The sequence below is a fragment of the Manacus candei genome, unplaced genomic scaffold (genome assembly GCF_025592945.1).
Source record: "Manacus candei isolate 608988 ecotype Guabito, Panama unplaced genomic scaffold, ASM2559294v1 h1tg000050l, whole genome shotgun sequence".
Taxonomy (NCBI): Eukaryota; Metazoa; Chordata; class Aves; order Passeriformes; family Pipridae; genus Manacus; species Manacus candei.
In genome coordinates, this window is record NW_026138098.1 from 27,946,647 (window position 1) to 27,970,239 (window position 23,593).

General features: G+C 42.1%; 1 protein-coding gene across 4 annotated transcripts in view; it reads right to left on the reverse strand.

Moving 5' to 3' along the window:
* Positions 1-12,714, reverse strand: part of OGDHL (oxoglutarate dehydrogenase L) — a 54,519-nt gene extending 41,805 nt beyond the window's left edge. The window contains exons 1-3 of one of the 4 annotated variants that reach the window (XM_051799800.1): positions 12,640-12,714; positions 7,839-8,073; positions 1,673-1,852 (exon numbers count right to left, since the gene is read on the reverse strand). In XM_051799800.1, the coding sequence (XP_051655760.1) occupies positions 1,673-1,852; positions 7,839-8,045 (387 nt within the window). In that variant the 5' untranslated portion in view covers positions 8,046-8,073; positions 12,640-12,714. The other 3 variants (XM_051799799.1, XM_051799802.1, XM_051799801.1) reach the window with 3 other exon arrangements.
* Between the last annotated feature and the right edge of the window lie 10,879 nt (positions 12,715-23,593).

Consider the following 23,593-nt stretch of genomic DNA (forward strand, 5'->3'; position numbering starts at 1 on the left):
TCAGGCAAGGGAAGGTCACAAATTATTATGCCCCTTCAACAGTGAATTGAGAGGGTATTAAATACCTTTTAAAAAACAGACAGTTGCCTTAGGCAATCCTCTTTGATTGTTTGCTGCAGACACATAGGTGCCTGCCATTTACACAGACATTTCTGTTCCATCTCTTGACTTGGACAGCACACTCTTTCAAACACAGGGAACAAAATGGCAATCCCTGAACTATTTTCAAGTACATCACGTCAAAGCGGCCTCACATTCTCCAATTTTCTCTAATTCTTCCCCAATTTTTTACTGCAAGCAATAGTGGCAGTTTTCTATACACCTATTTCTAAGCAAATCTCATATATTCTTTATATTCACAAGCATTTATACTCTTTTACAACACCTTTCCAACTCAAAGGTGACAATGTGATGTGTACAAAAAAAGGCTTTCAACAAGTTCCTCTTCTGTTCTCTGATGACATCAGACAGGAGTTAAAATTCTTAAGGCAGGGCAGAACAGATCTGCTCAAGTCAAATTGTAGAAAACTTCTTGGGAAGTTACATACTTATTTAAAAAATAAAAATCAAATGGGAATATTTTGCTCAACACAGATCTGGTTTTCGGGGTTGGGGTTTTTTGTTTTGTTTTACACTGTTTTTAAGCCTTTTATTGGAATTAAAATACTAAATAGAAGTCTAAATAAAAATATTTAAATTTGTTTTACATTTAGAAAACATGTAACCAAAACCACTGTATTATTTCCAAAATCCTCCTTCATTTAGAGGAAAAATAAAGATATTAGGTCTAATTTCTTAATGTCATAGAAGGGTTAAAAATTTGAGTGTGAAACAAAGTCAGCTTTGATGAACAGCTCTCTAAAAGAAATCCATCAAAGCTGACCCAAACTCTGTCAGCCTTCCAAAATTCAGCTTCTAGTTAATTCATCATTTCTCCTCTCTCTTTTTGTCTATAATCCTGCTCAAATCAGGAATCTCAAAATTCTCCCTAAATGTAAGAGAAGGAAAGTACATTTCATCCTTTCTTACAAAAAGTAACATTTAGAGCTGTAATACAAACTTTCCCAGAGGTGAAGGCTTGGATCATGGAAAAGTCTGCTGTTGAAGAGAGGGGAGTGTTCTTATTTCACTGCACACATCTGGAGATTCCCTAGTACCAGTATACACAGGAAAACTCTCTTCACATGAAGCACAGTTACTTCAGATAATGTGGCTTTCCAGTTTGGTCAGGCAACTTACTGAATCACACACACACACACACACACAAAAAAAAATCTTAATACAGTCCAGGGAGCCAAAAGAATAGCAAAGGCTAAGCTTCGACTTGTTTGGCTCCTGCTCCTTGTAAAGGGACAAAACCCAAGAGATTCATGTTCCCTTTCACTAACAACTATCTCCATAAAGTGCTTCCAGGCTAAATCAGATGACCAACAACAGGCCTGTAGGTAATATGGATAATGAGTTTGCTAAACCAGAGGATCTCCCCAGTCTGAATCCAGCACTCCTGTGTTTAGACACTGTGCAGGAAACAAAAAGCTATGTAGTTCAAGGTATTTTGGATCAGAAGAAAGACAGTAGTTAGGCCCAGAAGACAAACAAGAACATAAAAAGGAAGAAAACTATCGTTTGCAAAGTAGAGGCCCTCCCACACCTCCCCCCAGAGAACACTTACTTGGTATGCTCTGATCAAAGACTGCACAGCAAGGTGATCTTCAACAAGCTTTTCAGCTTTACCCGGTGTCTGGGCCAGGCCGTGGCTCTGAAGAAATGATGCTTTTCTTTCCAGCTGAGCTGGCAGATGGGGATCCTGTGCTTGGCCAACATTAGCATTTCGGAAGAACAAATCCCAGGACTGGACATGTGTACAGAGAGGAAGAAGGGAAATTTGTTACCTCAAACAGAAGTCTCAACCAAAAGCAGGTCCTTCAAGGTGCAAATGCACCCCATTACAGTGCTAAGTACCACAAATTACCAGCAAAAAGAGAGCACTGACATGTCCAAATCTCAGTAGCAACTGTGTGTTTTATTTACATTTCTTACACTGAGCTTGCTCAGTGGAAAACTCTCCAGCACATATGAGTGCAAAACACCTTCATCCACTACCCATTCACACAGCTCTTTTTAACTGTGCTATTTGTTCAGGCAACCAGGAATGGATATGATATTATGTGGCTGGTAAAGAGCCTACAAAACAAAGAACTTTAATAAATGAAATTAATCCATTCCTTTAATGATACTTACAGAATTTATGAATTCTATAATTCATAACTGAATACACTATATCAGAATCAGCCCTTAAGGGTTTTTCTTGAAGAAACTGTTTAAAAGCAATTAAAGTTTTTTTGAGTGAGGCTTTTGTTCTAAGATGCCTTCCTCACCAGCTTAGGTCACCTTACTATGAAAGAAATTATGGACCTGGTTCAGGTCCAAGTCATAATTTTAGAAGGGTACTTATTTCAGAAGCTGAATCACAACAAGCAAAAGATCCTTTCATTTCCATCTGTGCTTTTACACAAGCTACTTCACTCACATATGCCCAAATCTTGTTTTCCTGAATTCCTTCCATTCTAATGAGATGGTCACTGTCCCAGATTAGAATGGCATTAGATACATGAATGCTAACAGACATTGGGGATGAAACATCTGAGATGCTTATACTCAACCAAGAAGGAAGTCTGCACTAGCAGGCAACTAAGCAATACTTGTGCCCAGCTTACAGTTGCCATAGAAGTTAATGAAAGTCATAAAACACTTCCCTCAGCTGACTAACTCCAGAAAAAAAAGAAAGCTATTTCAAAACTTTAAAATCTTTGTGACTGGAATAGAATAACAGATATAAATTTAATTTTGTGCAGTGCATGTTATTGACCCTAGCTGTGAGCTTCAAACTAACACATCTCAAGGAACCAAGGGCCAGAAAAGACAAAAAGTAGCCCAGGGAGTTTATTTTAAAAAGATTACTTAATATATTCATTGCAGAACACACAAAACAATCAAAATAATGTAGTAAAAACATGGCACAACAGGAAAATATTTATAAAATCACGTTTTCATTAACAAAAGGTCTTCCCATTGAAATTTCTTCAAGATTTAAGGTGTTCAGAAACACCATGAGAGAATAAAAGAGCTAAACATCATCCAACCTTCCAAGTTCAAGTTATGGAAGTGGAGGGGACCCGTTGAACCTGTAGATTAGAACCTCATCATTAGCATTTGACTCCTTTGTTGAGTCAAAACCTTTTCCTTTAGATGTAAAAGCACAGTCCCACAAACAACTGAATATTTTTTTAGACAAGTGCTCTGCCCAGAGAGTTGCTAACAAAATTCAGATAGACTTGCCCAACAAGTGACTTGTTTAAGGAGAATCAGCACAGGACCCTTTCTTCATGCAAACTCACGAATACAAAGAACACATTTCCATCTGAAGATGCAGCCAGTTGGGACAGAAAGAACCTATACTATTTTTTCCTATCACATTTTTGAACTTATTGATTTGCTGGGCAGGCTTGACATTTAATCAGAGGGGAGGGAAAATACATCATTTGGCTACAGAAAATTAGTTTTTTCTAGATACACATCCATCAAAGCCTTTACAAATTTCTATAGTGTCTTTCAAGATTGATACCAGATTATAGTCTTCAAGTCCTGTGTATCAATGTCAGTCTTTGGCAACAGCATTTGCCATGTGACTGAACAGACAGAAGACCAGCTTGGTCTCACAGCAAACCTGCAGCTTCTCAACTAAATTCATAAAGTTCTTCAAGAAAATGGTAGAGGAGACTTATAAGAGAAAAATACATCTGCAAAAAAACAAACTTACTATAGTGATAGATGATACATTCTTTTTTTTTTCCTTCTGTCAGCAAATCTATATTGTAGTTAACCATTATTTTTTCAAGTAATATAACACCATTCAAGTGATTCAGTGGCAACATTCTACTCTCATATAATAAACAGTGTTGCACTTAGAATAACAAGTAACATATTCGTTATCCTGATGGTTTGTTTTTTTCCTAGTGACATCACAATATTTATCAACTGCAGTGAGGACAGTAAAGCCTTAAAAGACACACACTGAGCATCACTACATCACTTAAAAAAGAAAATAAATAAAATGAAGTCAAAACAAAACAAAGCCCCCACACTTTTTCCTAGTACATAAGCCAAGGAAGTGATTACACACAGTAGAGTGGCTGCATGCAGGATAACATGGCAGGCATTATGTACTCCATATCCAGCCATGCAGTTTTGTAATTAATCTTGTGATAGTAATAACTGAGCCTTGTCAAGCTTCTCTCTTATGATCTATGGCCCTGACACCAAGCTTCAAGGAGAAATAATGATGCTTTTTTCAGAGACTACGTCATTTTATTCTGATCGTTGTTTTGGCTACTCTAAGGATGGGAAATTCAAAACACAAGGAAAAGCAGGTAATCATCAGGAATGGATTTGCACCAAGAATAAAAGCTCCTATGTACATACATGCATATTCCTTGAAATACAACCATGTCATACATAGAACAGAGAGATTCTTAGAAACACTGAATATGCTCGTTGGAATGTGACAGCCACATTTCAAACAGTTTTAAATAAACATACGAGGGAAGAAATGTCCAGTCAAATCTTCTGAGAGGGAAATCATTAGGGGAGCCTTGATTAATTGGAGTTTCTAAGTAAAAGCAAATAGAGTATGATTTTTAAAGCCTAGGGGGGAAAAACAAAAAACAAACAAACAAAAAAAACCCAACCAAACAAAAAACCCTGAGCATTTCCATCTAATCAGGGAGACACGTCTCGTCTGAAAAGGGGCTATCTGAGAAGAAGAAACATGAGGAGAAATAGGATATAAAGAGGAAAACTAAACACAGTGTTATATCTAAAGACCTAGCACAAACTGGCTCTCTGTGCTAGACATACTGAATAAAACACTGAAATATGAGTGACCTGCAGAGAGTCAAATTATCAACAATACCATAACCAACACCACATGATGTCTTGACATTATTTTCCAACACTTACACCTCTTTCCACAGCAGAAGGACAAATTCACAACTTGTCTACAGTCATAAAATTATGGCATGAATTTTTCTGTATTTTTAAGAAAATGGGGTGATTTCAACCCTTAGCATTTTTAACCTGTTTTATAAAAGCCCAAACTAAACAATTTCCATCAGTAAAAATCTCAGGTAGGTCCTCACAGTTTTCAGTTGATAAAATCAGATGGATTTCAAGAAACCAAAAATTAATTAAGTTGATGAAACAAAGTAAAATTAATTGGAAACATTCTTCTCCCCCTCACTTTTTTTCTAGGCTGTGAAAAACCTACTAATTTAGGCAAGAATAGCTGTAATCCATTATTTCCATCAACCTTCTTCTTTTAAGCCTCATAAACCAGGGACACAGTGAATTTACTTTGGTTCATTACTGTTGTAAGTATATTACACATAGTTAACCTAGAAAAGAATCCACATGTTTTTATAACTGTGCTAGTTTAGGCTGGGGTAGTTAATTTTCTGCACAATAACTGGTTTGGGCCTGGTTTGGATTTGAAAATGGGGTTGGTAAAATAGAGATGTTTTCATTACTGCTGAGCAGCACTGACACAGCATCAAGGCCTTTTCTGCTCCTCACTCCACCCCACCAGCTGGGGGTGCACAAGGAGCTGGGAGGGGACACAGCCAGGACAGCTGAGCCCAACTGACCCGAGAATTATCCCCTACCATAAGACATTGTGCTCAGCAGACAAAGCTGGGGGAAAGAACAAGGAAGGGGAGATGTTCAGAGTGATGGCGTTTGTCTTCCCAAGTCACCGTTACACACATGATGGAAACCTGCTGTCCTGGGGATGGCTGAGCACCTGCCTGCCCACAGGCTTTGCTTTGCTCATGTGGATGGCTTTTGCTTTCCCTATTGAACTGTCTTTATCTCGACCCATGTGTTTTCCCACTTTTACCCTTCCGATCCTCTCCCAGTCCTGCTGGTGGGGTGACTGAGCAGCTGCGTGGACCTTAGTTGCCAGCTGGGGTTAAACCACGACAAAAATGCATCTTGAATTGCCTGGGATCCACTCCCTCGGCCACACCCTACTTCACCAGGACATTCACATTCCTCTGTCAATTCACTTCTGCTAATTTATCGGCCACTGTTCAACCTACAAAGCGCATCACCTCATCAGGATCCATCGTCAGACCGTGCCTGAACCGCCAGACGAACTGGATCTTCTTTCGGCAGGACTTTCAGCATTTCCACCCACTCCCGAGCAGCAGCAAAGTAAGGAGCAGGTCTAAATTCTGCGAGGCCTTAGTTCAGCACCCTGGCCAGCTCCGGGCGGCCGAATTCCCAGGCTCAGCGCTGCCGCCCCGCTCCCGGCTGATGCAAGGCTCTGCCCTTGGGCTGTGCTCACCCAGGGGAGCTCCTCACCCCCTGACAGGTCTGCCGGGCCTCCCGGCAGCGAAATGCGCTCCATCGCTAAGGGTCGGAACGAGGAACTTCATTCTTCCGAGAGGAAGAAGTTCACCACTAACCAACATAATGTAAATAAAATAAAAACAATGTCACCGTGATGTCACCACCTGCGCTCCTTATGCCTGAGTTCATCCCCTCAGTATCCTCAGTACAAAAGGGCTCATATGGATCTACACCCCTCACACATCATGAGGGCTTCTCAGGAGTTAGTTCAGCACAGCCCCACAACGTGCTAGTCCAGATGGGATGAGAGAAGGAGACACTCCTGGAGAAGTTCTCTCCAGCTCCAGGTTAAGGGATAACATAATAGACCTAGAATCTACCTCCTATGTGAATAACAGTCAGTCTTCAGCATTGTCACTGCATATATCAGCTTTCAGCAGGACTAAATTCATACACAACATCCAAAAAACCACCCAGAACTGCCTTTTTTGGTCTCCTTTTTTGTTTTCCCTCCCCCCCTCAATGTGCATCACTTCCTCAAGCTGTAGACACATAATCAAACTTAGAACAACAACTTTTAAGTGACATTTTGATATACCTGCATCGAGAATACGGGAACAGACAACCAATTTGGTAAACATTTTGGGCACAATTCACATTACTTCCCTAGAAAATGACTTTTCTGTCTTAGAATTTATCAGACTTCTCATCAGCTTCTTAAGTTACTATACATGTATCACCATAACAGAGCCTTCCTTGTCAGCAGAAAGCTTGTTAGAAAATAAGTCTATGTATTTTGCCCACAAGAAAGGATTTGGGCAATAGATTTAAAGTTCAAAAAAAAATGAAACAAATGTGTGTTGCCTGGATAGAGAGACAGAGAGACAAAACAAAATATTTTTCAAGATACTTCAGAAGAATTTTCTGACAATTTCAGATTCAGTTTTAAGGTTACAACTTCCACAGCTACCTAAAGGGAACTAAAAATTCATCTTCTTCAGAGAGTTAGGAAGTACCAATGTCAACACACATTATTTAAATATAACATATTCTATGATACAAGCTTATTACAATAAACCAAAAAATGAAATGTATTTTATTCTTGGATGTTCTTCCAGGTGTAACTAGTTACTTAACACTGCTTGAACAGCATTTCCACGGAGGAACAAAGTTTCAGAGCAGCTTACTATTTCTGGTCTGGACTTGTTCTTCCCCCTCAGCTCATCATGCCCATGGCTCCTCTGTACTTTTATAGCTGCAATATCACATCTTACAACAATCAATATGCGGGAAATTAATTTCACGGTTTTCATTTCATACAAGCCCTTTTCCTGAGCTTTTTTTAAAAAAACAAGTTAAAAAGTAAAAAAAAAAAAAACCATACCACTCTTGAACCAATATTATCATTTGAAGGTGAGTTTTAGACTTACCTTATGCACACTTTCAGGGTTTTCAAGCCATGCATAGTACATTTCCTCCACATAACTTGAATTGCCCCCACTTAGGAAAGGTTCTGAGGTTCCTGACGAAAGATACCGTTGGCCATGTAAAAATGCCCTTCTGGCTATATTCTGCTTTTCCAGAAGTTTAGTGCCATGACACTTCAGCACAGCTGCAAACAACTTCAGATGACTCATGTTTGTTTATTAGACAGACGATCCAAGTCTATTAATAAGACAAAACCAAATTTAATCAGAAAAAGAGACAATGAATTGCAAACACTTTTCAGCCCCACAGTGAAAACTGATGTTTATGGCTACAGTGCTCTTCAACAAAGCTCAGGCCTAGGCATGAAGCTCACCTCAGGGTTAGACCTAGAGCAGTGGAATCGCTGCTGATGGCCATCCCCACATCAGCAGCTCTCTCACAGCTCCTGTAACTCACAACATTCCCCTGAAGCAATCACCCCTTGTACCGCATGCCCTGAGCCCTGGTTCCCTGGCAACAAATGAGTCTGCTAATCATTGACTTTTCGGGAGCTCTGGGCAGCCCCAACTGTTGTTTCTCTGTTTAGAAAGCTGCAACCTTTCACCAAGTCAAGCTGGGGTAGGTTCAACCAACAGTGTCAAACACGGACGCCGTGGTTACAGAAATTTATGCCATGAGTAATGGAGCTGACAAAATAATTACAAACATTAGTTAGGTGTTCATATTGACATTAGCCTTCAATCAGTGTTACACCAAGAAAAGGCTCAGGTTAATCTGTTCTTCTATCTAGCAACATTTATCTTGTTCTTCCAGTGAACTCTTAGCTTTGTAACAAGGAGAGAAGATTCCCTGCAATTTGGAACACAAAGGCAAAAACAATAAAGGTTGAATCTTGGGAATGCTGAACACGATCAGCTCCAGTGCTAGCAAAGGGAATCAGAGCTCACCTTCAAAATAACATGAACAAATGCAGCTTGCACTTGTCCCAAAATAGAACAGTCTTAATGCTGAAGTTCCTACAACTGCAAAGTAATAGCAATAATGTGAAAAGAAACTATTGGTTTCATTTTCACTGTAAAAGTATTTGGAATCTACAACAATAGAGAAGGTTACTTAAGAGGAAGTAAAATTCAGATTTAACTCCAAGGTGTCTCTCATTTGTTTTGTTGTCTACCGAGAGAAATAATTTATTTGGTCACAAGGTAAAATACAATGTTTTTTGTTGGTGGTGTGACTAGCTGAACAGTTGCTAAAAAGAAACAAAGGTACTGAGCTGCCAAGTGAACTTCAAAGTGTTTTAAAAACAACACTGTCATTTTGAGTCATAGAATACATTTTAATGTTCTCCATTACATATTAAGTTTTCTTTATCTCTAATTCAAAAAGTAATAGATACCTTAAAAATTTTGTGTAAACATTTTCTGTATATAAAGCCCATTAAATTATTTTCTTACTCTTTTTCCTGTCACCCCCTCGCTTCAGAAAAACAAAATATATGGTTATAAAACTCCTAAATTTCTAAGGGATGGGAGGAGCTGCATTTTTCACCCTCTGATTTAAAAGTTAATATTGATCTTCAGAAAAAAAGCAAAAGAGCTCTTACTAAATAAAACAGTATTACTCCTTGTTCTTCTGTGGCATTACATTTTTAACTCCCCATCTATTTCAAGTGCTGGTGACCTTTCCTAGTTGCTGCCTTGAACTGTATCATCCCAACAGGGAACTCTTCTCCTTTGACACACCAAATTCCCTTGTTTCCACTTTCAAGACTTCTGCAGCCTTTTCCCTCTCACCCAGTAGCAGATCTGACACGTAGTTCCTAACACCAGCTGCCATCACCCACTCTGAATGTTCCAAACAAGCACTTGCCCACATTCTCCACAGTGCCCAACACATGGGAAGTATCCTCCCAAGGCAGCATCCTCCTTTAATCCTATGAACCCCTCAAAACCACACACTCTTCTCTCTCCATTTGGCATTTGCAGCAAAATGCCAACAGTTAGGATACTGATATGCTAAATCCCCATACATCAGCATTATTTCCTATCTACCAATATTCACTTGTCATTTCCCATTTCACAGATTGAAAGTTTACTACAACACCAATTTCCTCCTGTGTCAACACCCCGTCTCTGATCTGGGCTCCGAGGCAACTGTAGGAACAGAAACACTACCAGCACCATTTTGAAAGTAGATTAAGTCCTGCAAAAGCTCAGAGTGACTGCAAGAGCACTGACAGAGCTAATACACCACCTGCATACATAATTCTCTTTAAGATGTAACCCTGTGTATGCATGATGTCATTCTGGAAAACTTGGTAAGATTTCAACATGTTATAACAGGGAGAACAGAGAGGTCACCATGGCACTTACAACTTTATGAGAGAAATTATTATTCCACCTAACTGACTGCATGCAAATCTCACCCTCTGCCACCAAACTCTTGCACAGATACCTCAGGGGTGGACACTCATTCCTACAGGGTTACCTACCCTCATTCAAAATGGCTCTGCAAAGATCTAGGAGATAAAAAAACGAGAGAAACATTTTTTTCAGTTTATCATACTACAGTGGCAAGCTTCTTAAGCAGGGGTAATTTCACATTCTTTGTTCATAATACGTCTGTCTGAAGAATGTGCAGCTCTTTTTTCTAGCATTTAGTAAAGAACACATAGCAGAACAACAACAATTTGTCAGGGAGATTTGAAAATGGATGCAAATGACAAAATATATAACAGAAACAAAGAGCTTGTAAGTGGTACCAGTCACTTCCAGTTCCATTTAAATTTCAAAATGGGGTCAGAACCATACTTCAAACTCTAGCTACTGAATATGCAATCTGTAAGAGCTATGGTCACTCCTGTGAAGATATACAGATCACAGGTGAGAAGAACTGTTACCACAGACATTATTCCTATCTCATGAAAAAGTAATGCATCCATTGTTATGCATGTATGAAACAGAAATGGACAGAGTCACCAATTGCTTAATTCCGGTCAGATTTCACTACAGACTAATACGACTCAAAAAACCTGACTTCTTCCTAGTTCTTCCTTTTGCACACACTGCTTTTCAGCACAGATGTCAGCTGTCAGCAGCTAAATAAACCAGAGACCACCAGCGTGATCATAGACCATTCCAGCCCACTCAGCCTTGAGGCTGTCAGTCAAAAACCTGCACACAGGACAGCAGGCAGAAGTCGGAAGTAGTTAGACCTGTTCCACTCCACTATGCTTCCTAAACCAACCCTGAAATGGAAACAGTGACTGGCACAGAATCAAGCTGAGCCAAGGGCAACCTAAAGGATGGTATTAATTAAATCCCTACCGGAGGTCAAAAATAAGAAAGAAGCAGTGAACCAAAAGAACAACCTGATATTTAATGCACCAAAGCACCCTCAAAATGGTGGAATTAAATGAAAGCCCTGAGCAGCTGAAGATTTCTGCAGCTGTTCCGTCCCAAGCGGCGAGTTAGCTTTCACCTTGGCACTTCCAGCTCTAGAAGTGACCTAATGTCATGGGCAGTCTTGTGAATTATTCTACCCAGGTTTCTACAGGACAATAGAAGCAGGTAGAAAACAGCAAGGCACTTCTGATTACAAAGCCTTTATCCAGCTCTTTACAAAATCACTTTAAATATAAATATGTTGCACATATGAATCATTATCCTCCTGGTATTGCCAATGCCCTTACCACGTTTCTTAACACACAGGAAGCCCTGCTGCCAATGTTAACAAATGATCTTTATGCTCTGCAGAAGTGGTCATTAATAAGCCTGGCCCATATTTCACAAAAGCACTCCTTCATCCACTATCATGGTCATTTTCTCTATATTCCGCATACAACTCACTCCTAAAGCACTTTTTAAGATTGAAAAATTCTAATAAAACAAGGCTGACAGTGAAAAAAATGCATGAAGATAATAAAGTTTCTCCAAAAGTCACAGATAATTTAAACTAGTGATGCATGGAACATCGTTATTAAACAAGGCTACTTCAGGGATATAAACCTCCACGTGCTAAATGTTTCTTCTCCCCCCAGCACAGATGTACCATGCTGCACAGAGAATCACAATTCTCCATCCAGAACTTCGGCCTGGAGGAAATTTTCAAGCGGCACGTTCGCCACAAGGCACACACTGTAAACCTCGGGCAACGGAGGTATCTCAGTGCCATGAAACCAACGGATTTATTACTGTCCCCTCGGAAAAAACGCCTTCAGTGGGTACCGAAGGGACAACATCACCGCAGTGCCACAAGGATATCAGCACCAGGGTACCAAGGGGATGACACGACCGCGGTACCCAAGGGACAACATCACCGTGGTGCTCCAGGCTACCAACGCGCTGTAAGAGAGCAGGGGGCAGTATCTGTGAGGGGTCGGGTTTGCTCTCCTGCCCCTCCCCGTACCGCAAGGACGCGTCCTTCCCCGGTGTCCCGCTCACCGCGGCCGCCACCGGGGCCCGGAGCCCGCGGGGCTGCCGGAGCGCTCCCGGTGCGGCGGGGCCGAGGTACCACCGGGGCCCGGGCCAGGAGGGGCCGTCCCCGCTCGCCCCGCGCCCCGGCGCCCGGCCCGCGGCGCGACCGCCCCTCAGCCGCACGGCGAGCGGCCCCGGGGACCTGCGCGGCCGGGCCCGGCCTGGCCCCGCCGCCCCCCGCCCCTCACCGGCGCGGACAGACCTGCGGGGGCGGGGAGGGTCCGGCGCATCCGCGGAGGGCAGGGCAGGGAGAGGAGGGAAGGGCAGGGCAGGGAGGGCAGGGAAGGGCAGGGAGGGATCGCCGGGATCGGCGGGGCGGGGGCCGCACCTGCGTCACGTGGGGCGCGCGCGCTGAGGTCACGGCGGGGCGGGGCCGCGCGCGCCGCACCGGCACAGCCGCGCGCGGGACACGGCCCCGCCCCCCGGACACACCCAGCCATGGCCACGCCCCCGGACACACCCGCTCCTGGCCACGCCCCCAGATCCAGTCATAGCCCCGTCCCCCCGGACACACCCGCTCCTGGCCACGCCCCCACACCAGTCATAGCCCCGACCTCCCCGGACACACCCAGCACTGGCCACGCCCCCACACAGTCATAGCCCCGACCTCCCCCGGACACACCCAGCACTGGCCACGCCCCCTCGCCCCCTCAGAGCCCTGGGCGCCATTGCGGGTCTGTGTTCCCAGGCAGCCTTTAGGAACACCCCCCCCCAACAGCTTTTGTTAAAATATAACTAATTTTGTTTAAAATATAACGAGAGCACTGCTCAAGTGAATCGTTTTGAAGGGTTATCCAGAGGACAAGTTGTTCACAGCACTCCTGTGCAGGAATGCCTGGAAGTTTCACCCAGGGTATGTAAAGTGTCCCCAAGGGCGCATGCGTGTCTCTCCAAAATTTGTTCATAAACTAGGCTGACAGTAGTAGACCTTGACCAAAACGACAGGAACTACGTCTGAGGGGGTTTTAGGAGTGAGTTATTGTCCCAAGTTATCTGGCCAATTATAAAACGCAAGGCAATACCATTTTGAGTGTTCCTTTGCTGGCAGAGTTCTTATTTATACCTTTCAAGTTTTCTTTTCTCCTGGATGCCTTCAAATTACAAATGTCTATCCGTTTTCTCTCATAATTCAGAGATGACATATTTGTAATTTACCTTCTCTCTATCAGCTTACACATTGCATACAACCAAGTTCAGTTGTCTATACAGACGCTAAAATTGGTATTTTAGGTAAATATTGACACCATGACAAATCCCAGTCTTTGGTAACTTTCTGAGTAAATAATAAGATACGATTAATGGGAAAACTTGGCACACCTTAAAAGGGGGAAAGAGAGAAAGAACTATAATTTGTTTTGTGTTAAGAGTATAGTGGAAAAATGAGTTTATCAGGGTCAGGTGGCACAGAAATGAAAAGTAAAAACCTTAAGAAGGAACACAACAGGCTTCATCTGAGGCTTTATCACCTAATGGTCACACAAATTTTCATGAGGCTTATTGGTTGTTACAATTGTTGATTAGAGGAAAATTAATTTCTTCAAGATGAAAAAAAAAAAACCTTAATCCTCACATAAATACATCAAAAACCTTATTATCCTCTCAGCAGTTTTCCTGGCAGCTGTGCACCTTCAAGGAACTGATAAATACTGCAGAGCAAAGGTGTGAACGATGTCGTGTTAACTTTTTTGTGATACAGTATTTAGTGCTGGGAACAGATTGTGAGAGGTTTGGCAGGAAGAGGAGGCCCTGCAGGATGGCCTGTCCCACCTCAGTGCTGCCCATCACCACTGCCCAGGGACCTGCTGAACTGGTACCTGCAGCTGGCCAGATGCTGGCTGGGCCTTCTGGCAAGTGGTGAAACATTATTAGGTGCTGCAATTACTACTTGAGTTTTAACCTTATTATGAGCACACAGAAACCATCTTTAGAGCAATCATGTTATGCTGACTGAGCATAAATTCAATTAAAAATTGCAGTGAGGACAAGCAGACCTCCCCTTCACTCCAGAGGGAAACCCACATGTCAAATCTGACTGTGAATACCATTGCAGCAAACAGGGTAAATATGCTTGGGTAGACACTAAGATATTACAGTGTATTTCAAGTGCTTATGTTGTTCCTGGAAGCCTTTGCCCAATTTCACATTTATGTTCTTTTCTTTTTTATTTCTTTTTTTTTAATTTTTCACACAATGGGAATTTGTATGCTTGAAACAGCAAGATTGTGGTTTATTGTGCTTTGAAGCAGCTCCAAAATTCTCAAATATTTATTGTGGCTGGGTTGTCCCACCAGTCTGCCCCAGCAGCTCTTGCTGTACTGAAGCATTGCCTTGCTGCTGCCAGCTTTCAGTGTCACTTTGTCACCAGCCTGCAGCCCCTGAGCAGAGAGCCTTCTTGCCACGCCTCCATTTGCTCTCCAGTGAGTTTATGATGGACAATAAGCTATTTTCTTGTGATTCCCATTTTAATTCTTACCATTTCCATTTACAATTCACATTTACCTGCCCATTTATGTGTTCACTGGTATACTTACCTCTCCCACTTACCAGCCAGAGGGAGATCCATACACTGGCTTTGCTTCCTGCTAAACTATCACACTTTGTAATTGGCTGGAATGGAAGTCCATCAGTGCAATGAAAACTGAGAAAAAATACAGTTTGTAGCAGGCAGAGCCAAGTGTGCCAGCCTGCCTTGTGTCATTCTCATGCCAGCTCCACACTGAGGAAGTGTTATGTGCTAGAGAAGTCTTGCCTGGATAGTCACAGCACAGGATAGTCACAACAGCACCCCTGTGCTGTCAGATGTGAAATTGCTGTGCTGAAAGACACACTGCCTACCCGTGATTCATTTTTTACGTTCATCCTTATTTTCTGTAGCAGCTCAGTGTCAATCTAACATGTTTGCTTACTTAATTCTGCCTCCTTTCTCTCTCAACTCAGGCATGAGTTAACAGAACTAGAACCAAGCTGGTTTTGGAAACTCACCATGTTGCCCACTGAGGGCACAAGGTGACTCACTCTTTGTTCCACGGTGTGGTACTCCACACCTCCCTCATGCCTTGCTCCTGTCTTCACTTGGTTTTGGTATGTGGATCTTCCTCACTTGCAATCAGCACTGCTGTTCCTGTGGTTAATTGCTCCACACAACACTCCTTCCAACACAGCAGGACTTCTCAGTGGGCTTGTTTCTTCAAAGGATAATCTCATAGGAGGTGGTCTGGGTACAGGATTACTCATAGAAGGACAATCTCATTAATAGCTTCCCCCCCTGAGATAGATACATTTATGTATTTTTGGCAACTCTTCATTGTTGTTGGTAATGTAATTCCAGTAGAGACAATGTTTACCAGAAGTTCTCTCAAGCCAAGCCAGGAACTGTATTTCCCTTTATTTCTCTATGTGTTTATTACACAAACAGTCTAGAAACCAATAGAGGTTCAAATCTAAAGTACCATCTTTTCTTAGAACAAGGCAATTTGGAAATTGTAAAACATGCTCTCACTCTGAGCCTAACAATAAATGCTGTGAATGTTATACAGACTTTGCTCATTAGGCTTGTCTAATATTTAAAATTGAGACTTAGAACCCTCAGAGCACCCTAGACCAAACAGTTCCAACAAATGATTCAGTTTTCAGAGGGGAGGCTTTGGGGGATTTACTGCTTATCCTAGGTAAACATTTCAAATAAGTGCTAAAATCCCTTTTTTAATCCCTGCAAATAGTAGCAGAGTAACAACACTCAGTCTTCCAGATGGGATTTGCACCAGTTCCTTGTACAACATTTCTCACCCATTTCTGCAGTGCTTTCAGTTGGAATATTCTGAAATTAATCTGGCAGGCTCCCAGATTCCCCCCCAAGCACAGCAGCCTTCCCTCGGCAGGGACATCACTCGGGTTGATGGCAGCTGCCTTGACCCTTCCCCCCAGAACTGCCCTGCTACCAGATGCACTCACACAGGAGGGTTAACCACAAATTCTTGCTTAAACTCCCCCCAGGATGTAACAGAGTCCAGCACTCTGCTCCCATTCCATGCCATACCCTCCCTGTGCAGTATCCAGCACCCTGCCTGCTGTTAAGCACCCTGTGCTGTCAGCGCTCCACTTACATCTGTTAGTGTGAAAAGACATTAATTGTAGACATACTTTTCAGCCTGCAGTTCCTACCATATCTTCCAGAGGAAACAAATTACTTTTAGCAGCAGCTGACGATTGCCAAGTGCTGCCAGGCAGTTCCTCTGGAATATTTCTTACTCAAACTTCTCTGGGTTTGCTCCACAGCTCTTGTTTTTATTCTAGCAGATATATCTGCATTGAACGCAGATCCCTTCCCGGATACTTCTCTGTTGTAGCTACAGAGCCTTGTTCTACATGTTTAACTACTACAGAGTCAACAGGTGAAACCATGAGACCCTATTGAATCAGCAGCAAATTTCTGCTCACTTCAGTGCTTTCCCCCAGTCTCTTTTATCTTCCTTTTTTTTGTCAACGAATCATTTATCAGGCTTTTCTCCCTTCCCAGTCCTACTTAGGAGAAGCATATTAATTACATATGCAGAAAAGTTTATGTGAGGAATTTCACATGGGTTGTTTGTGTTCCCTTTGCTTGCTGAAACCTTGGCTTTGTGCCATAAGCTTCAGTAATATCCTTGACTTCCCTGAACAAAATTCCCATGGCAAAGGAGACATGCTGCTGGGTGTCTGAGGGACAGAAAAATCAGTCCCAGTATCACACTGCTTCTTGCATTGGGCAGGTTAAATGTGAGGCAGCAAGGGAAGCCAACAGCATGCTGGGCTGTGCCAACTGAAGCAGAGCCAGGAGCTGGAGGGAAGCAATTACTGCCCTTTAAGCTGTAGGGATAACCTGGGGAGGGGAGGGGGTTCAACAGGAAGACAGAGCCAGCTAAGCCAGGCTCTTCACAGAGCTGCATGGCAGGAGGATGAGATGGTGGAATAGAAATGGTTCAGTCTAGACACAAGGAAAATATTTTTTGCTCAGAGGATAAACAAACATTGCAACAGGGACCCAGAAATATGGGGGATCTTCCATCCTTGGAGGCTTCCAGACACAGCTGAACAAAGACCTGATCAGCCTGGTCTAACTTCAGTGTTGATCCTGTTTTGAGCAGGAGCTGCCCTGGATGACCTCCAAGGTTCCTTCAAACCTGACTGAAGCATCTGTGATTCGTACCAATTTCACAACAGAAGTCACGTCAAACCTAAGGGTAAGAATGCAATCAGTATGTGGTCAACAGGCAAACTCATGTTGATAGTTTATACAGATAGCAGCTATCTTGCTTTTAATTATTCTCTGTTCTAAAATTTCAGGCTGTATTGCTCTGGAGGAAGCAGCTTACAAGTACAGAGTGTTTTATTGGAAGACCAATATCACTGAAGACTGTTCCTCGATCGATTCTGGCCAACAGGTTATCCTCAAGTGACTTTATTGTCCAAACATATTCCTGGGTAGAATCAAACTGCAGGAGCCCATTTGTCTGGCCACAGATCTGTTAGAGAGAGACAAGCCAGACAATAGAGACCATTGAAAATCAAGAAAACACAGCTTCTAGTTGGTGGTTTCACGAGTCTCTCCTAATAAATTAGCCCATTACAACTACAAGAAAAAAAGCAACTATCGCTGTAATTATTTCTTTGATATTTCACTGTATTGTCACTTAATTCTCAGAGTAAACAAATAACTACAGCAGATACAAAGCAGTGAGTCAGTAAGAGACGTAGGTTAGGGAGGAACTCTGGCATACAACATTTATTATAGCTGCCAAATAATGAATTCATGTGGAAATTAGCAAGAGCACTAAACTTAATTTGTCCCAGTATTTTAATGGGAAGTTAGTACATTGGCAGGCAAAACAGCAAGAAGTCTTCCCACTTACTGTGGAAATAGATCACCACTGGCACTGTGAAAAAGCCTGCCAGCATTTGGCAGAATAACATGAACAAAGCACTGCCAACTGCCCTTTCCCTAACCAAGAAAGAATGTTCTATGTCACCAGTGGATTAGGAGAAAACTGGTAGAAAATCGTTTTCAGAATTTGCAGGTGTTTCATAAGAGAGTCCTAACAAAACCAGAAAAAGATAAATCGGTTTTGATACCTTTCTTTTGGTTAAAACACACTGCATTTTTTTAGGTTGTCCCTTTAGGTGAAAATAAAACATGAAGGTACCCTGACTTATAATACTCAACTAGAAAATTATCCTCATCTCTTTAGAACTATACCACTGGCTGCGTTTTCTTCAGGAGGATCTATTTTGATTTTTAATGCTATTTATCAGGATGAAGGAATGTGTAATTATCTTCCCACTTCTTTCATTTGGAAGAAAATAAATAAGGCAAGACAGTTCTCCATCAGCTAAAACTTCTGGGGTATCAGAGATTTGCAGCTCTCACTGGGAGCAGGGTTTGCTAATGAAGCTTTTGAAGCCACGGTGGCAGTGTCTGATTGTAATTGCTGAAAGGTGACTCTTGAAGAGCTTTATTTGCACTAATCAACACCACGTTGTGCCTCAAAGCTAGAGTTCCCTTAGATGCACTGTCCCTACTGAGTTATTCTGCAATAACTAAACAGGCTTTTCTGTTTACTTCTGTTTTTCAGAAGTAAAAACATATCTTGTTTTTCAATGGGATCCTTTGGAGCTCCTCTTCAAACTTGTTGTGCAGTTAAAAGTTCATAATTTCTTTCTAACACTTACCTCTTGCAACCCCCAACTCTTTGTCCTGTGGTGCCTGAGCCAAAGCAACCATCAGTGAAAGTACTAATGTAAAATATCCAAGGGTCGGGGTGGGCTGTGAATATCAAATCCTTTACGTGCAGAGTCACAATCAGTACTTATTTTCCTGACAGTGGCCATTTGGAAACATTACATTCACAGTGCTGGACTCAGCTGGACAGTATTAGAGAGAGATTCTGCTTCACAGCTGAAACAGCTCTGTGCTTCCCTTATTTTTTGTTGCCAGTTAACTGTACAATTGTTCCCCAGTAGGAAAGAAACATCTGAGCTGAGTAGACACCTGAGCATCTCAGTTACCAAGGTGAGGTTACTGTCCATGCTTCACATGGATTGTTGGTCCATTAGCAGCCACCATATCACTTTCAGAAAGAAACTTTCAGAAAAATAATGTTGGTGTTAAAGGAAAATGCAACACCTTACCTCAAACTTGCCTGCAGTGTGTCATTTTGGGCTTGTTTTATCATCTCAGAATAAACTGTTTTAACTTGGCTCCGAATTCCTTTCAGACTAACTTGCTGTGCAGTCCATGCTGTCACATTGCACAGATCCTCTTATTTTTCAGTCCTCACCCATCGATGCCAAGCTCACTGAATTGCACTAATGCTTAAGTTGTGGAGCTCAGGACACAGTTCCAGCTGTCCAGTCTCTGCAGGCCAGTTACCAGGGGATGTCAGGATGGCCTACAGCTCCATTTGAAGGCATTTTGAGCTGCGTGACATCCTAGTCTGATTAATCATAATATCCCCTTCAATGCACAGAACACTACATGAAGAAGATCATCATTAAATGAAAAGCACGGCCCACAATAAGGTGAGTTTTGGTGGTAATGACGGTGGGTTTGGAGTTTTAGTGTTATTGTTGTGGCAGCCTAAAGCAATTGCAGATGTTGCCCTAACGAACAGACCTTTCCTGCACAGCCCCATTCCCCTGGATGTGCACAGTGCCTGTGGGAGGCTGTCACTGAAGCCAATTATACAAAGCTATTGAAAAGTCTGTGAAGGTGTTTGGCAAGTGAGAAATAAATCCCACCTGTCGTTTTCTTACTCAATCCAGCTAGCAAATCATGGTCCTCACTCATTACCACCTCGGACCTTGGAGCAAGGGAAGGCTCTAGCTGCAAAGAGCAAGGATTGCATGGCATTTTGGGCACTGTGATTAGCCCGAGCCTTAAGCAGACGAGTTTGCACGAGGCGGTTCAGTCAATACTGTAAAGCCACTGAGCGCAGCTGTCCCCGCAGCGCTCGCCTGCCACAGCGGCTTAGCGGGGGCGAGCCGGGAGCCTGAATTACGACTCGTCCTGCAGACAAGGGCGAGCCTTTCGGGCCAGGGCTGAGATCATCGGCTAGACACTTCTGAGGAGCCATCGGAGCAGTGAGACCATCAGACCAGAACAGAGAGAGATAAAGCAAGCACTTCAGTAAACAAAGAGGCTTTTGCAAGGAATTAACACCCTCTCAAGCGTGGGACAAAACACGCGAGGGTTTCACCCACCGAGCCGGGAGCTGTGGCACTGTGTGTTTGACCTGCCTGTGCCTGCTGGACACTGGCTGAGGGGACACTCACGAGTCCCTCGCCTCCTCTTGGCTCATTCTTTCTCTCAGCCCACTTCAGAGAATTTCCCCCTCCTGGGGACGTTCCAAATGCTCATTTATCAGAGGCTTTAAGATACCAAACTACCAAATACATTAGAATACTTGGGCCACTGGCTGCTGCTTGTGTTATATCTCGGCCCTTGAGAAATATTAGGGCAGCAGAGAATGCCTGGCACTACTTGTTGTTTCAAGACGTTCATTTTGATCCATACATTCCACCCAATAAACATCGGCCAAGTATCACTAGAGATCACAATCTGAAGCTGGATTTAACTTTAGTCATAGCTCTGTCAGGTCATTGCCACAGAAATTTTGAGAACAGTAAATCCTTCCCTTGCTCATTTAAGTATATAAAAGCCTTATTTTGGTCACAGATTAAACATTTTTCATGGTTACAATTTTACACTGGACTGTAGCAAAAACCAATCTCCAAGTAATGTATTAACATTTGGAGGCTCTCTGAAGGTCACATGTAATCAAGATTTGAGGCAAAAAGAAAAGGATGCTTGTTTAAAGCAAACAGAAATCTTATTAGCCTTGAAATCCTTCAAACTACTGGGGCCAAAAGCTTTCCTGGCAGCCAAAAGAGGTTCTTGCTGTCAGTCAAGATAACAAAGCCCTTCCAAAACTGACGTGCAGAAGGTGCAGGTTCATCTGAGTGTTTCCAGCTCACACGCAAACAACTGGGAAACAATTTTAAGACTTCAAAAACTTTAAAACAAAACCAAACAAAACAAGTCAGTCAGAAGATTCAGAGCCAGAGCCGCTGAAGTCATATGACTTTAGGAGGTACTTAGTTGTCATTAGAAACATCTAGTCCTCATGATTGCTCACAATCAAACGGCCCAGCTTCAGACAAGAAAAAAAAAGTGCTTCGAATCTGTTGCATTTTAAATTCAATCTGCTGGGTTTGGCTGCCTAGTTTTTGTGTTTGTGGAATTGGCAGAATGAGGGGGGAGTGTGCACTCAATCAATCAGGAGGTCTCTTTTTTTCATCTGAATGCTCAGGAAATTGTCATCACCAACAGTAAAGTCTAAATGCCATTTAGCTGAGATTTACAACGTGGATGAATTAGATGCCTCCTTTTCTCAAAGTTGCAGTATGTTCAATCCTTGTCCAGAAGACACCGATTTTATTTTTTTTTTAACTTTTCTTGTCAAAATACAAAAGTTTTGATTTTCCACAGAATGTAACATCAAATATCCTTTCATTCCTGACCCACATTTGCCGCAGGTCATGTAATTATGAATGAAAATGCCACTTTGTTTATATGAGTTCTATTTATGACAGAGATTAAGCTGTGAAATTTGTACTCCTGGCATCTTATTAATACTGCTCTGCTGTAAAATTCCTCAGGCAACAGGGGAAATAATGACTTAAAACTGCAATAAGATTACCTTACAATGCAGGCACTTTGAAGATAGAGTTAGCTCTGGATTTGAAAATACAATTTTTTAGGACCATATCCTTTATATAAAAGGGTACGAAACACTTACAATTACCTTAATTTATTTTCAAGACATTTTGGTTTAGATCCAATCAATTCCTAGTACATTAAGGAAAATTTTGTCATTATTCATTAACAGGATTTAGCTATTCACAGCAATTTTCTAAACCTTTAATTCTGAAAAGGTAAGTCTTCAAATCTTGGCAAAATTAACTTCATGCCGTGATGAAACACTTTGATCTATACAATATCTTTATTGCATCTGGTGTGCCAAGATGCTTTGATAAATGAAAAAATGAGCAAATTCAGCACTTCCCATCAACTTCCAGCTGAAAGGTGGTGTACATGTGCAGAGGAGCCAAATCCTCATTGTCACAAGGCCATGGAAGAGGATTCTTCTGAAGTATCTCTAAAGCAGTTGACATAAACTACATCTAAATCTTAAGTGGACACAATTAATTGATTGGTTTAACTTCCTCCCCTTTCAAATGGAAGTAAACAAAACATCTTTCTGCTTAGTTATAATCCACACTAATGTCATAGTTGAGGATCATGAACTTTCCTAAGTGTCCCTTTGTAGGTAACACCTGATGTTGAAATAGCACAATAGAATAATTCAACAAATACATTCCCTTTGTGAATGGAGCAGATTAAACTCCAGGGACAAGATCTGTAATACTGTGCTTTTCACCCTGATCAGTCCTGCAAGGCCAACAGTGCCAGAGGGGACACCCTGCCATCTCTACACATGGATACAGTTACTTACTTGCCTGGTTATTCAAGATCACAAAAGAGGACACCATTAACATGGGAAGACACACAACCCTGTGGAAATATTTAACTGAAAAACTACTTTCTGGTGTTCCAGGTACGCAAAACAAAACAACTTGACCTAACCAGGCAGGCTGCAGAAAATTTTCCATGTTTTTCTTATTCCCAATTCTAAAGTTGTAAGATTTTGGCCATGGAAGGTGCTTAAGTTTGTGATTTCCCCACAGAGTTCCAAAATGAACTTGACTTACCCAGACACGCTCAGAGCTCAGGTTGCTGTTTTCAGAGAAACCTCACCTTTCTTTCCCTCCCCTGTAAGCAAAGCAAGGCTATGTCAGTGTCCAGTCAGGACAGTCTTTCACAAATGAAAAACATTAATCAAATAGGCACCCAAGGGAACTCGTACAGGTTTCTCCTTGGACACCAACACACGGGAGATGGCAACCCAGCAAATGGAACACAGAAACAAAAACCAGTTGCCTCCCTAAAGAGTTTTCTGCTATCTTTGCAAAGACCTGCAAACTTGAAAACTAAAGGCTAATTGGGAACATACATCCATGCCCCTCTTGTAGTTGGTCTTGATGACAATTTCTGAGAGAACTCAAACATCACATTTAGAGAGCATGACTATAGCAGACTCCTGTGATAAATGTGAAAACATTGAAGTTTACCCCTGATTCTGTCTTTGCTTTCCTGCTCTGTTCTGTTTTTTAATAGGTACTATCAG